Genomic DNA, 14,867 nt, shown 5'->3' on the forward strand with positions numbered 1-14,867 from the left:
TTATTTGCCATGGCAAACTACTGGGACTTTTAATTCAGCCCTAGAGATTCCAGCCAAACACTGATTCATTTTTTGGAGCTAAATCACCATTCTTCCCAAATCTAGGGGACAGAGTGGTAGGTGTGGAAAACAGCTTGATGCATGATAAGTAACTTTGGTTTCTTTGAAAAACATCTTCATTACAGTCATGCTGGTTCATTCACACATGGCTTAGGAAAGACAAAAAAGCCAAAAATGGCACAGCATAGCACAATCAGTACAAAGGGAAAACAGGAAACCTGCCGTCTTTCCTTCCCCTTCCACCTCCTCCTCACGGATTATATACGGAGGTGGTTTGGCCTATACCCAGCTACTCAATCCATGAGGTTAATACACTGAGTAATAAACATATTAAACCTCCCAGCCTTTAGTTATGTGATGAAAACTGAGCTCTCGTGAGTGAGCTGCCCAGGAGCTGGTGGGCAGTTAGCAGCCGGAGGGCTCAGTGAAACGTGCTGGAGCAGCAGGCAAGGAGCTGCGACAGGGAGGATCAGCCACCAGCCCACAGCTGTGGGGCAGAAGCTTTCCATGGAGCAGGAGAGGCAGAAGAAGAGGGGAATGAAGAGACCATCGGGCCAAGATGTACTCGGACGCATGGCTACTGACAGCCTGACAATGCAGAGCTGACGGAGAGGAGTTTAGGAGATCAGTCCAGCTGGCTCATTTCAATCATTTCCTGAACAGGACAGTAATGTCAATGCAACAAAAATTGAATTACCTATCTCAAAGCCCACTGATGTTATAAATTTGCTATTTCAAATTCAGTCAGAAACAGAGGTGCCATTATGCTCACTCACGAATTACCTGAATCACTAACAAGTCTTTCCTTCAAGAAGTGTCTGCCATTCTAGAAAGGGAAGAAAAAAGCAGATTACAAATGACCACACCCAACAGGTATGGAAATAAACTCTTAGTCAAGAGTTTGCCAGTCCAAGAAGGGTTCCTAGACTGAAGAGCAAACAAGCCCAGTCAGGCTCGGAGTCCAGTTAGCAAGGAATTAGGATTCACAATATTGCGCAACAATATCAAACCTTAGCCTCTAACGCGCAGATTTAAAGCGCAGTGGACCAAACAGGGGATATGGGTCAGAGAAGAGCAAAGGGTAGACGGGGAAGGAGAAACAAGTGGCCTCTGCAAAGCATCTGAAATCAGAAAAAGCTGAGCTGGAGCCCTTCCTGCCACTGCTCTCTTGCTGCTTCTCCCATATACTACCAGACTCGGTTCATCTCTATTAAGAACATGCATTTGACAGCAGACTATTCATTCTACAGAAAACATCACTGAAGAAGTAAGCAGGGCACTAATTACCTACATTAAAACAGTTGTGGAGAATTGTTGTTTAATTATCTTTCTTGCTCTTTAATTATCTTCATTTTAAATCATTCAAGCAGTCAATGGAGTGTGAAACGGCTTGCTCAGAGAGGGGTATATGTTTAGGTGGCCAGGTATAAGTTTAGGCACCTAACTCTAGGATCCAGGTTTGACACTGCAACCTCTGTATACATGTCTCAATTTGCCCTCTCTTTTACTAGAAAAGCAGTGCAGAGAGAAAAGCGCTGGCAGTAGAGAGCTCATGAGACTACCATTGCTTATGATTTGATAACCAAAAGGGAAATGAGGAACAAAGAGAGATACATGTACAGATGAGAATAATGGATTAGCACAAGCATTTAGGGATAAAATCAGGGTGGCTTACAACTGAAATGAGTCGCAACCAGTAGGGTTCAAAGCATCAGAAGAATACATCAGAAGAAGGCATCAAAATAGCTCTGGAAATCAGAGGGAGACACAGAAAAGCATGAAGCAGGGAAGCAACACGAGTGGACAGAGAAAAAGCTGAACTAACTCATACCTCTTCCTCGCAATCTCTGAACCAATAGCAAATAGTACGTAAAAAGTGTGGTCTCCCTCCAAAAAGAGGAAAGAAGAACCAAGAGAATTATAGCATCCTGAAAATCAGAACTGCTTGGGCAGCAACAAGGGACCTGGCGAATACAAAGGACTGTGACTGGAATAGAGTAACATGACACAGTTTCAAAAGAAAAAAAAAAGGCTAATTCATAGTGGAATGAGTCAGCAGGGGTATTATTTGCAGGACACAGATGGAAAGTGCACCACCATACCAGGTCCTTCTGGTTTGTTGTGAGTCATGGGGCACCTCACTTCTGGGCAGGTGTAAGCAAATAGCAGAGGCTCCAGGACAAAGCAATAAAAGAGATTTAGAAAACATGATCTGAAGCAAAGGAGTTTCTTCTGGAGGGAAAAAAAAAGAAGGACCAAGATGCCCATGACAAACAGTCTTTGAGTAGATTAAAAACTTGTAATGACATGCCCAATGATCAACTGCTCTTCATGTCTCCCAGAACCAGGATACGATCCAGCCACCTTGCTATGCTGGGGGAAAAAAGAGTAAGCTGATATGGTTAGGAAAGATAAGTACCTGAATTATCCTGAAAAGTCAAATATCTCATTACATCAGAGCATCAGCCCACTGGAAAAAGAAGAGTCAAGCCTTTCTAATGACACCCTGCGTTCAGTTCCACCCCTGGAAGGCCCAGGAAGACCAGTTTAGCCCACAGAAATGTGAAAATTCCCTTTCACATGTAATGTGTGGTGTGCTTGCATTTGCGTATAATAATAAAAATAGATTTTGTGAAACATAGACATAGAAGTCATGAAATCTCCTTCCCTGGAAGCTTAGAAATAATTTGCGCAGCCATCTGTAAAGATGGCCTGCATGTAATTTATCCTGACAGTGCAAAGAAAAGGAGCAAAGTTAAGATCTGCTCCAGAACTTTACTTCTTGTCAGTGACAGGATCTGGCCCACGTTTCTCTCTAGCTTAGACAGGCTCTTCTGCCTTTCCTTTCCCAGGCCATCTTGCACCAGCGTGACCTGAGCAGGCAATGAGCTGGAAGGAAACACCCCGACATCAGCACATAAGCAACAAAATTCAGGGAGGGGCTGTTGCGATCTAATATTCTTGAGGAGGGAAAGTTGGCTGAAAACAGGGTCTAGCCTATGAATGTTTAAGGAGGCACAGGTCTGGTAAGATGCTGCCCACCCCGTTTATTTCCCTAGGCAGCATTTCTCCCAGGAGGTATCCATGTTCCATGAACCACAATCTGCAGAATCCACAGTATTTCCAGAGAAGTCAGGCCCGGGGAGGGAGAGCGCAGCACACACCCTGGCCAGCTGCAGCTGTCGCCTGAATTTCGGGTGACAAACTCCGGCTGCTCCCCTGCCGCGGCGCAGCCGTGCGGTGGGCCCGCAGCAGCCCCCCTCTGTGCCGGCGGAGGCCACGAGGTCCCCGCGGGGGCCACGGCGCGACCCGCCCTGCCGCGTTTTGGGCACCCAAAAGTGTAAAGCGGCGCCTGCTCGCCCCGAGCAGGCTACGCGCATCCCCACCCCCCTCGCGGGGGTGGTGGCCGGGGGGGGGGGGGGGCGTGACGTCCGTGAGAACAGAACGCTCCCTCTGTGACGTCGCGGTGGGAAACCTCCGCCGGGCGAGCCCACTCCGCCGCCGCCGCGGGGGGACCGGCCCCGCCGCGCTCCCCCCGGCCCCGCCGCGGACCGGTCCCGCGCGCCGCGGCGGGAGCCGGCGGGGCCCCCGGGGCTATCTCCTGCGCCGCCGCGCCGCCCCCGCCCCGCGCCCCCCGCGCCGCCCCGCGCCGCCCCGCGCTCCGCCCCGCGCCCCCCCGCGCCGGTTGGTCGGTGCCGGACGTGGAGCCCAGCCCTAAAAGCGCCGCGACGGCGCGGGCCGGGGAGCTGCCGCTGCTGCTGCCGCCGCCGCCCGCCCCGCTGCGTCCCGTCCCGTCCCGGCGGGAGCATGTACCAGAGCCCCGCGCGCTGCCTCTGCGCCGCCCTGCCCGGCCTCTGCTGCGCCTCCGCCGCGCCGCCCTCGCTGCTGCTGCGGCGGGGCCCCGCCGCCGCCCGCCGAGCCCCGCCGCCGCCCGCCGCGGGAAGGGGAGCGGGAGCGGGCGGCCGCCGCGCCCCGGGGGCGGCCCCCCGCGCAGGTGGGTGCCGCGGCCGGGGGGACGGGAGCGGGGCCCGGAGGGAGGGGGGGTGCCGCCCCCCGGCCAGGCCTTTCGGGGGAAGCCGAGAGCGGCCCCAGATCGGGGAGCCGGGAGCCTCGGCTTGCTCACAAGCTCGGCTCCCTCTCGGCAGCCTTCCTCCTCCTTCTCCTCTTCCTCCTGCTCGCTCCGCGTATCCGGAGGGGCGCTCGCCGTGCTGGCGGGGGCTCGTTGTTTTTTTGGAGTCAGTTTTCCCTCCAGGAGCAGCCGCTTTAGGGGAGGAAGCGCGTGGCCGCCCCTGTGCGATTGCAGCGGGGCTCCGGGCGTGCGGATGTGTCGGTGGGTACAGGCAGGACTTGCGAGGCGGTGCCGACCGCAGAGCCGCAGGTTGCATCAGCGTGGCGGCGGGTGACCCAGCCTGACCCTGGTGGAGGCACACCGCTGGGAATGGCAGCCCCGAGGAGGCTGCTGCCTGGTGAACGGTGACGAGAAAGTTTGCGCTGAGGGATGAATGGGGTCCAGGGAGACGTTTGCACATCGATCTGCGAACACAGGAGGCGAAGTGGCAGCAGCCTGCTGGTGGCTCCTGAGGAGGAGCTGATGCTCTGGGGGCTCCTGCAGATGGAGGTGGGGTGGCTGCTACAGCTTCCCCCATCCCTGGGTAGGGGGGACCAGCAGGGTGATGCTCCCTAGTTATGGCTGCTGTGGAAGAACTGCCTGCTGGCAACTGTGCAGGGAATCTGCTCGAGTCTGGCCTGGCTCCTTATGTGTAGCTGGTGCATTAGCCAAACCAGTTACTGAAAGCAGCTGAAGGTGTGCGATAGAGATGCAGAATTTTTTAGACCTCATCCAAAGAATTGACCCAATTTTTTAGGAGTTCCTTGTGAAATCAGTGATGAAAGCAGTGATGTGAGATTCCTGTTCAGAACAGCTTTGGCCCAGTGTCATTTCTGGAACAACAGGCACAGATTTGATGTAGACAGAGAGGCTGCTTCAGAAATACTAGCAGCTTTAGTCCAGGGAGAGACAGAGGGGAGGAATTACAAAAATTGAGCTGAGGTGTCTGGAATGGAAATGAAGCTTTTTCTAGTGTGAATTACTACTATGAGATTAAAGAAACAGTTGTTTTAATTAAGCAGACCACTAAGGACTGCATGTTTCATTCAAAATGCTGTTTCACAGCTGTTTTCTTATCTCTAAATTATCCAATAATAATGTGTGTAATTGTTCTCGTACAAGCAGTTTTTCCATGCAGATGTAAAGCCTAAGTGGTACTTGAGTAATTGAACTGATACTTTTATTTTAAGGAAGTGGCTTTGGCTTTTGCTCGCAGAGTATGAACAAGTGGCATTCAAGAATGAAATGACAAAGTGCTGGCTTATGAGAGAGGCTGCCAGACAACATGCTTGTGGTGCATTATTGTCTCTACAATGGTTCCCTTCTGCCAGCATTAGTTATGTGATAGGGCTGAATTGCTCCTGACTTACAGATTGGCTTCTTTGAATAAAGCAAAATACTTAGTATATAACTTCTCAAGTGGTTGAATGGTTCAGTATCTTTATTCCATGGCCAAAAATATACTGGATTGACTAGTTTAACAGCTCTTCTCTTCCAGTGTTGCAACTTGTGTATGATGCACTTGATTCATAATGTTCTTTTTCTACTGGTGTGGCAATGTTGGCAGTGCTAAACTGCTAGGCTCCTGTTTGCCTGGACCATTAGGTATCAATGGCTGTCCTCTTCATGCCCAGTCTGGGAGCTGGAAAGCATTCAAGGTCCCACATGTCCTTGGATGCAGACTCTGACGAGAGTCCACATCAGGATGATACCCTGACATGCACCGCGCTCCCTCCCCTCTCCCCACTGACCTAAAGCACAGGTTCAGAGCAGAGCTGTGACGCTCCAGCCAAGTCTACTGTTCAGATACAGCCTTAAGCTGTGTTTGCCCACAAGCAGCTCAGCTCTGGCTAAAAATGCACCCAGAGGAGAGATTGCCGGTTAAGACTGTTGCTCTGGCTGCCTCTGTCCCAGGCTGCTGCTGATGGAGGGGGTGGTACAGAGGCTACTACCCTTTATGTGACATCTGAAGCTAAAGCACTTACCTGGCATGTGGGAGAAGTGATTTGTCTCTGCTGTCCTCAGCTGGGGGAGGGAGAGGGGTGTTCAGTCCTTATTGCTGCTGTTGCAGGACAGATCTCCAGGCACCACTGCACAAGACAGCCTGGGGCAGGGTGCTTCCAGGCTTCCTGTTGAAGCCAGGCCAGGATGCAGAAAGATCGAAGCTTCACAGAGCTACAGGGAAGAAGAGCATATGTGTCTGAGTGCTGGTAGCTGGCAAAGTCAAGCTCATGATTCAAGCACTCATGAGGAAAAGGGTTTCCAGAGCTTGTGCCAAGTACTGAGTCTGTGTATTATTCAGGGGCAGGATTTGAGACTCCCTCCTCTTTCCAGTGTTGACTAGGCAGCACCTCCCTTGGCATGACAGCTCTTTGAATCCTGTTACGAGGTTCTTAACTCCCCTGTGCTTTGAAAACTGGCCTAGGTGCCAAAACTGGGACTTGAACTCTAAGCAGTAGCAACTGCTGCTTTTTATGCAGATGCTCTGGAGCCATAACCCTGCTGTTGGCCAAAACAAAGCTGTATATGTAGTATGATAGCATGTAGTGTAGTATTTCTCACATGGGGATGCTGTGTGCCAAGCTGCTTCACGAGCTGTAGCTGCAAGGAGAGCATGTTCTGCTGCTGCAGACCTCCTCGGACCAGGGCAACTGATGCAACCGCAAACCAGGCTGCAAACATGGCAGAGCCTCTCTCCTTGCAGTAAAATCCCTGCAGTGAATCAGGTGGGGGCTGTCAGCTGAAAACACCACTAGGAGATTAAAGGAAAGTAAAACAGAGTGCTGGTTGCTTTACTCAAAAGGGCTCTGGCCCAGATGCCTCTCTAGCCATCGAGCCTGCCTGCACACTGCAGCACTTTTCTCTGAAACAAAGTCCTTAAAATGAAGTCCATGACTGCTTGTTGACAGAGATCCTAGAAGTTTCTTTCCCATGCTACTGCTGGATGAAACAAGAAACCTTGAACTTTACACCCTACTTCTTGGAAGGTTAATGAATAGTTTAATTTCTTCCCCCGCTCCTACCTGCCATGCTGAGACACCACCCTTGCTGAGGGGAAGGCTTTTGTCTTTTCAGTACCTTGAATGATTGGAGGTAATAGCCAAGCTGGTGTTCCATGTTGCAACATTGCACCAAGAGAGAGGCTCACCACTGAGCGCCAAACTGCCAGCTCAGGAGGGTGCTCTGCCACAGCGCGGGCAATAGCCCTTACCCCCAGGAAGCTGCAGGTCAGTTAACTTGAATTGTAAGGATTTCAGGCCTTGTGCTTTCCTCGCTGCCACAGGCAAGGTTAACATTGCAGGAGTAACAGACGATCATTACCTTTTGGAGTTCATTCAGGTCCCTGGTCTGCCCCCTCTTCTGCAGGAAAATTCCGCCCTTGTGGTGGTTTTGGGGTGGTGGGAGGGTGTTGGGGGGAGCTAATGCAGCTCATCAGTCATCTTAAGTGAGTCTTCTTGCAGGAGTCCCTGTTGGCCAAAGGACTCTGCCCATCACCAGCCAGAGAGCATCTGATCTATAGCACTGGTGCTCTTTCACCCAGCCTTCCCAGGGATCTCTTGAAAGACGAGAAGCTCTTTTTTTTTTTTTCCTGCATGAAGCGCTACCAGCTTTAAAAGCCATCTGATCCCTGCTACAGCTGGACTAGCACGCTTGGGGCAGGCTAGGTTATGCCTGACTCTCCTTAAAGTGCCAGCAACCCTGTGCTTGGGGAAGCCCTGTGTGGCTTGAGGGAAGATGGGGTTTGGACAATACTGTGGCCTTGTTCAGAGGTTAGCAGGTGCATGGCTGAGCTTAGATGTGTAGATGTTTGTCCTGTAACACATCTAAGCTGCTTAGAGCTTTAAGGTGGGCTTTTGGCTTTCAGTTTCATTGCACCTAGCTTGTTCCTTCCAAAGTTCCTCCCTTTCCCCCCCCCTTTGGTTCAGGCGAATTAATAAACAGCCTAAGCTCTTGCTAATAGCTTTTTGGAGCAGAAAACTTCCCATGCTCTTCTCTATTTGTCCTTCAGAGCCTAGCGTGAGCCTTGTTTGCCCCCAGCCTGGCAGATGCTGTGGGGAAGGTCCTGCCCCAGGAGGGAGGGTGACGACTCCATGCTGGGGGATGGAGCTGCCCTCCATGGCCGGGGGGAGCCGGGCAGGGGTGAAGGGCTGGGTGCTCTCCTGGCTCAGCCACCGAGGGATCCTTGGGATAGCAGAAAGCAGCTTGTTACTTCTCTGAAGATGCAGCATTTAACTAGGGGCTGTCACAACCCCCCAAAACAGGCGAGGAGCTCCCTGTGGCTTCATTAAGCTCTATTGATTTGTCGGGGGGAGTGAAGGGGGGGGGTGCCCTGCATGGCTGCCCTGCTCCTCTGGGGCTGTGTAAACCTGCCCTTTACGTAACCAGCAGCCGTCACCTACGTAATCGGTACAGAGCGTGCCTCTGCTCGGCCTCCCTGCCCTGGCAGCTGCGCGGGGTCCTGTTTGAGGATCTAAGTGTTTGGGCCCATTTTCCTGACTAAAACAGGCATTTCTTCTACTTCAGCCATGCGTGGCTTCTTGACAATACTCTAAAACTGCCAAAGCTTTCAAGAACTGAAATGCTTTAAATGGTGTCTCCTAGAAAGATATTCATGCTTGTGAGCCCAAGCTCGCATTTCATTTTGAGAAACTTCTTGTATTTTAACTAGTGAATGGAGACTGGGGGGAAGGGAAGAGACTTCCTATGTTCCATTTGAATTCCTGATTTAAGACTTCCTTAGATTGATTTAAAGGCACTATTCCACTGGCTTACACATCTTAAATACTGAAATATATATATTTTTAACCAAAATATTCCAAATAAAGGCTTTAAAAGCACCTGTTCTCCTAAAGGTGAGGATATGACAGTCTCCAGCTGCAGGTTTTCTTTTCTTTTTCTGTCCTTCTAAGTATGTTTATTGAACTGTTAGGACTTTCATCCTCCCCTCTAGGCAAATCTGTCACTATCCCGTATCTCTCACCAGCTCTCATGACTGATAATGCTGTAGTCTGAGCTAGTACAGGCCAAATGTGCAAGTGTGCTGCAAAGGACCTTAAGTCTGGCTTGAGACATGTGTGCAAAGAGACAGGCTCTTCCACTCTGACGTGCTGCAAAGGTACAAATAGGCTTGCTTAAGTTGCTGTGGGCCGCAGCAGTGCAAACACTCAAGTTTTTTTGCTCAAGCTTACCTTAGGAAAAAGCATTCAGGGTAAATAAATTATAACAACAACAAAGCCCTGTCAGAGCTGTCTCTTGTGCAAGTTGCTCGGCACAGGCAGTGGTTTTCCTGCCCATACTTGCCTGAAGACTTGGTTTGTGTTCAAGTTGCCTGGGCAGAGCGAAGTGTGGCGAGGCGGCCTCCTTGCAAAGGCTCCCTCTGTGCTGCAGGATGCAGCTGGACCTGGCTGCTGGGGCACTGGGTGGCCGAGGTCCTCCCCTGGGATGTGCTGAAGGCATGGCCGGAGCACGAGGTAGCGGTGGGGACGTGAGGAGCTCTGTGGTGCCGGGTGTCCCAGGGCGTTCGTGGTGGCCACCTCCTGCCAGGGGGAAGGGGCTGCAGCTGCTCGCCTGCAGGGGCCCGGGGAGCGCCCCAGTGCTGCGGGGCTGTGCTGCAGGCGACCGAGCTGGGGTTGCGCATGCGGTGGGAAAGCTTGTGCTTGCAGGCAAGCAAGGCGGCTGAGGTGAGCGAGGGCAGGGGCCCTCTAAGCCCATGGAAACATCTGGCTGCTCAGCTCTTGTGGAGGTGTGGCTGCTTTAAGGGCAAGTTAACTTCTAACAGGAGATTGCTATTAAATATTAACCTGAGGGAATGAGTCATCCTGCTTGCTTGGCTGCTCTGAAGGCCCATAGCCTGTAGTCATCTCAAACAGCGCAGCCCAGCACCTAAGCCTAAGGGCTGTCTCTGGTAAAGGCAAATGCTGCTTGTGAAATGATGGGCAGGCAGTGTTCATTTACCTGCTGGGCCCTCCTTAGTGAGAAGAGGGGGGGAAAAAGTACACTTTATTCTAACTTCTGCATGCATTGTAGAAAATAATTGCAGCCCTGCCACTCTGGATGAAAGATTTCTTTGCTCTCAGGAAAAAAAACCTGCATGATGTCTTAAACAAGGCCGTTTCTATGCTGCAGAGGCTAGCCGTGTCTGCTAATAAGCAAAATGCTGTGATGAGACTGGACCGAATTAATCCCATCTCTGCATCCGGGTCATTGCATCTCCCACTTGGGCAGGAGCTCCTGCACTGAGCTGTGAATTGCTCGCGCTGCAGTGAGCTCCCTGTAAGGCGTGTAAGTGCTGGGAGAAGTCGGGGTGGACGTTTCTAATGGCAATTTTTCCTCTGCAGGCTGTTCCATGGGAAACAGCAGCAGCCGGCTCTACAGCGCGCTCGCCAAGACGCTGAGCAGCAGCGCTGTGCCCCAGCACCGGGACTGCTTGGGGCAGCCTGACCCAGCGCAGCTGGACCCCATCGACCCCAAGGACCTACTGGAGGAATGCCAGATGGTCCTGCAGAAGCGCCCACCCCGGTTTCAGCGGGACTTTGTGGACCTGAAGGCGAGCGCTGCCAGTAGCCACCGGCCCATTAGGGTCATGCAGTGGAACATCCTTGCCCAAGGTGGGAGCTGCCTACGAGCTCAATTCATAACCTTGCGGTTGGGGTGGGGGAAACCTTTTTTCGCACTTGAAATAGTGACTTTCCTTCCATTGCACAGGAAAGGAAAAAGGTCTCTTCTTACAGCTATGAAGCCAAATGTAGCTCTGAATCCCTGTTGTAGCTGAACATGGTATACCCACAAAGCTGGCACCCATCACTTCTAGATAGGTGTTAACCCACAGAAAATAGGCTTGCCCTAATTCTTTTTAAAGCTTCTCTGTTCATGTTTTCCCATAACTTATTGGTGACCTGTTCAACCATTCAGATCTGTTGTGGAAATTCTTAATTCTTTACACTTCAAAATAATTGTTACTGGCTCTAAGACCTACAGTCAGGACTGAAAGTTGACTTATGCAACAGCCTCACCTTAATCTCTTTGGGGGGAAAATCCCCCCACTTAGGGACTGTCATAACATTCTGTGGTTAAGTCACTCTTATAATACTGTGTTTCTTCTTAGTTAAGCTGTGGCAACCACATGGGGAAGGACTTGCCAAAGTGTAGTGACTTTTGGAAAGAGAGAAGGGGTCTAATTAAACATGTATTTGTAAAAGGAATTTAACTTTTTTTGGAAGGACTTCACTGTTCTGAAAATGGGTTCTCTTTGGCTAACCCGAGCAGCCTTAAAATCGGCAGTTATTCCTGCAGATCCCATCCCCTGCATGTAAACTGATGTACACATGCTTCACAGAGAAAGCAAAGTGTGTTGCTAAAGGCTTATGTTGCTTCCCATTATAACTTCCTGCCCTGTGGAAAAAGGGGATGAACACAGTGCTGTTAGTCTCTCATGACTGTGTGGAATAAAACTTGGTGATGGAGTGGGGCTGTTCTGGCAGTAGCAGTGTTTTGGAGCAGGCGTTTCGGGATGGCACAAACCTGCAGTGGCAGCAACAGAGCAGCCAGCTCATTCCCATGTGCTCCGAGCACTGGAAACTGTGGCACCAGCAGCAGTGCTAGGCTTCAAGCAGCTGTTGGCTGCTCAGAGCAGAGCTGTGCCTCTGGCATCTGCGAAACCTGGAGGAAGACAGCTTGTTTTAGCTACTGATACCTTCTCTTTTTCTCTCCCCCTTCCACCCACCACCAATTTCAGCTCTTGGAGAAGGCAAAGACAACTTTGTTCAGTGCCCCATGGAAGCTCTGAAATGGGAAGAAAGGAAGTGCCTCATCCTGGAGGAAATCCTCGCCTACAAACCAGATATCTTGTGCTTGCAAGAAGTCGACCACTACTTTGACACCTTTGAGCCACTCCTCAGCCGGCTGGGCTATCAGTGTACTTTCTTCCCGAAGCCATGGTCCCCGTGCCTAGATGTGGAGCAGAACAATGGGCCGGATGGCTGCGCCTTGTTTTTCCTCAAAGACCGCTTTGAGCTCATAAACAGTGCTAATATTCGGTTAACTGCAATGAAGCTGAAAACCAACCAAGTGGCCATAGCTCAAACGCTGAAGTGCTATGAAACTGGAAGACTGTTCTGCATTGCTGTCACTCACCTGAAAGCTCGTACTGGCTGGGAGAGGTTTCGGTCTGCACAAGGCTGTGATCTTCTCCAGAACCTGAAGAATATTACCCAAGGAGCAAAGATCCCTCTGATAATCTGCGGAGACTTCAATGCGGAGCCAACTGAGGAAGTCTACAAAGAATTTTCTAACTCCAGCCTCAACTTAAACAGTGCGTACAAGCTGCTGAGCCCTGATGGGCAGTCAGAGCCGCCGTACACCACCTGGAAGATCCGGCCTTCAGGAGAGTGCCGGCACACGCTGGATTACATCTGGTATTCGCAACATGCCTTGAATGTGAACTCAGCTCTGGGCTTGCTGACTGAAGAGCAAATTGGGCCCAACAGGCTGCCATCGTTCAATTACCCTTCAGATCACCTGTCCTTGGTGTGTGACTTTAGCTTTAATCAAGACCCTGACAGATTGTTATAATTGGTTGGAATGCCACCTGGTATTGCAGTGTCTTAATTCACCACTTTATTTTAAAGAAAACTTTTGAAGCTGGAAACTATTTAAGGATGAGGAAATACTGTTGACTAAACACTTTTTTTCAGGTACTTGTTTGGAATTACACTTGCCATTCAGAGCTTGTTAATCTGAAGCCTCCACAGGAGGAAGAAAGGAGGAGTTAGTGTTCTTGTGTGTGTGCTTGCTGTATCAGGGTTTGAAAGTTGGAAGGAAAAGTAGTTTCTCCTTTCACTAACCCCTGTGTCTAAGGCTTTAATCCTCTAATGAATGCGGAGGCTCTCAGTATTTAAGTCACTTGTGTACGTAAAACAACTTGCCCTGACAGCATGCTAATTTTATTTATTTCATGTTAAGCTTGTGCAAGCACCAAAGGGAATGAGGCTTGAGTACTTGGTAAGTTGTTTGTTCTTTTTATCTTTTGCAATATGAAGAAAGGTTAATGTATTTTAGACATGAACAAATCTAAGCTCATACTAGCATTGTCTCCTCATTATTTTTAAGTGACTCAAGATAAAATTTCATTAAAAATGAATGGATAATAGTTTCCCAAAGCACAATATGAGGAAGGCCACCTCCAGTAAGAGTGAGTGAGAAAATGGAGGCTCACTATAGTACATCGTATAGTAATATCCTCACATTTCCAGAAGAATGTGCATGTGTCTAGTCTAGTATACACAGTAACTGGTATCTTGTTCTGTACTTCCCTTCAGTGGACATACCTAACCAGGGAGAACTTTCTTGTCTGCTTCAAGTCTTACTTTTCTGAATGGTTTGAATTTGTAGTCTTGTCAGCCTTCCTGTTTCAGTAAAAGGGCCGATCTTCATGTTGTAAAACTTTATTTATCTTTGGAATCTAATGCTACACTGGAACCTGTTAGATCTCATTAATTTATTGAGAGAAGTTGGTGATCCTGTATCTGACTTGAAATCATACAGCAGCTGTTTGGGAGCACACACAGGTCCTCTGACAAAGCACTGAGGCTACCCCAGAGCTGTTAGTAGAGTGACTTGTGCATAGAGGGGTTGCATAAGCAACATAAGGGGTCTTTGCCATGACATGGGCCTTGGATATATGGATGGTAACATGGCACTATGCAGGAGAGCGGAAGGGAGAGGAGGGAAGAGACAGTAGTTGGAGTAGGGCTGATGTTGGACAGTTGGGGAAGACGAGGCAGAGCAAATAACGCAGTACTTCCATATAAGGTGAGGCCCATAGTTACTAAGTGTTCCCAGGTGTTTATTAATAAAAGTCTCTTTTAAAAGAAAGTAATGTCTCTACTGCTGTTTGTTTTATTTCCATTTCCTAAATAGTTAATCTGTCTCAACTAGTGACTGATTTAGCCTCAAATTAGGGGTGATAACACTAGTAAACTACCCATTTCAGACCTTTCTCTCACCCCCCCCCCCCACCAGCCCTCGTCTTTTATCAAGTTGTCATGGCTGCTTTTCTTTCATGGCAAAGTTTTTTTTTTTTTTTTTTTTTTCCCCTCTAACTTGTATGCCCAGATTTCCATATACCTGCAGGGAAAGGCATTACCTTTAGAGAAGCTAAGCTGCTTTCTCCAACAGCTGAAGATGAAGCCTAGACTTTAATTTACTGTGTAAGTATTCCTCTTGCCAACAGTTGCTTGGAGCTACAAACCAGGTCCAAATCCATCCCCAAATTATACCCCAGCATGTAGGTATTCCTCCCTGAGGGGGCTGCTGGAGCATACTTACCGGAGCTGGTCCCTGTATTTTTCACTTCTTTGGAAAACACAGTTTGAAGAGGAAAAAAGTGATAGTGGTACATGCTTTATGTCACCTATATGTTGCTGTATTTGTGTTGGTAGGTGAAAGACAGTCTGGCAGCTGGAAGTCCCAAGTTCCCCCACCCCTTTCAGGCAAAAGTGAGTGAAGTGCTGTGCTGTGCAGCTGGAGTGCTCTTTGCACAGGTTCCTCCTCTCAGCAGGGAGAGGTGATGGCCTGCTCCAAGCAGAGGAGCTCAGGCCCCTCTCCCTGGGATGCAGGGCTCCTCTAGCAAATAGGGATTTAAAATTCTCCAGACAGAAAGGTTTTCACAACCAAGGGGGCCTGACTTCCTGGCTAAATA

At 49.9% G+C, this 14,867-nt stretch overlaps 1 protein-coding gene across 1 annotated transcript; it reads left to right on the top strand.

Annotated features, from left to right (window-relative positions):
- The first annotated feature begins 3,805 nt into the window (after window positions 1-3,805).
- On the top strand, window positions 3,806-14,018 carry NOCT (nocturnin). The gene is made up of 3 exons (XM_067297105.1): window positions 3,806-4,054; window positions 10,507-10,776; window positions 11,904-14,018. Exons 1-3 carry the CDS (start codon window positions 3,868-3,870, stop codon window positions 12,737-12,739), a joined length of 1,293 nt encoding a protein of 430 aa, XP_067153206.1. The 5' UTR covers window positions 3,806-3,867; the 3' UTR covers window positions 12,740-14,018.
- The last annotated feature ends 849 nt before the right edge of the window (window positions 14,019-14,867 follow it).

This window comes from Apteryx mantelli, chromosome 5 (assembly GCF_036417845.1).
Source record: "Apteryx mantelli isolate bAptMan1 chromosome 5, bAptMan1.hap1, whole genome shotgun sequence".
NCBI lineage: Eukaryota > Metazoa > Chordata > Aves > Apterygiformes > Apterygidae > Apteryx > Apteryx mantelli.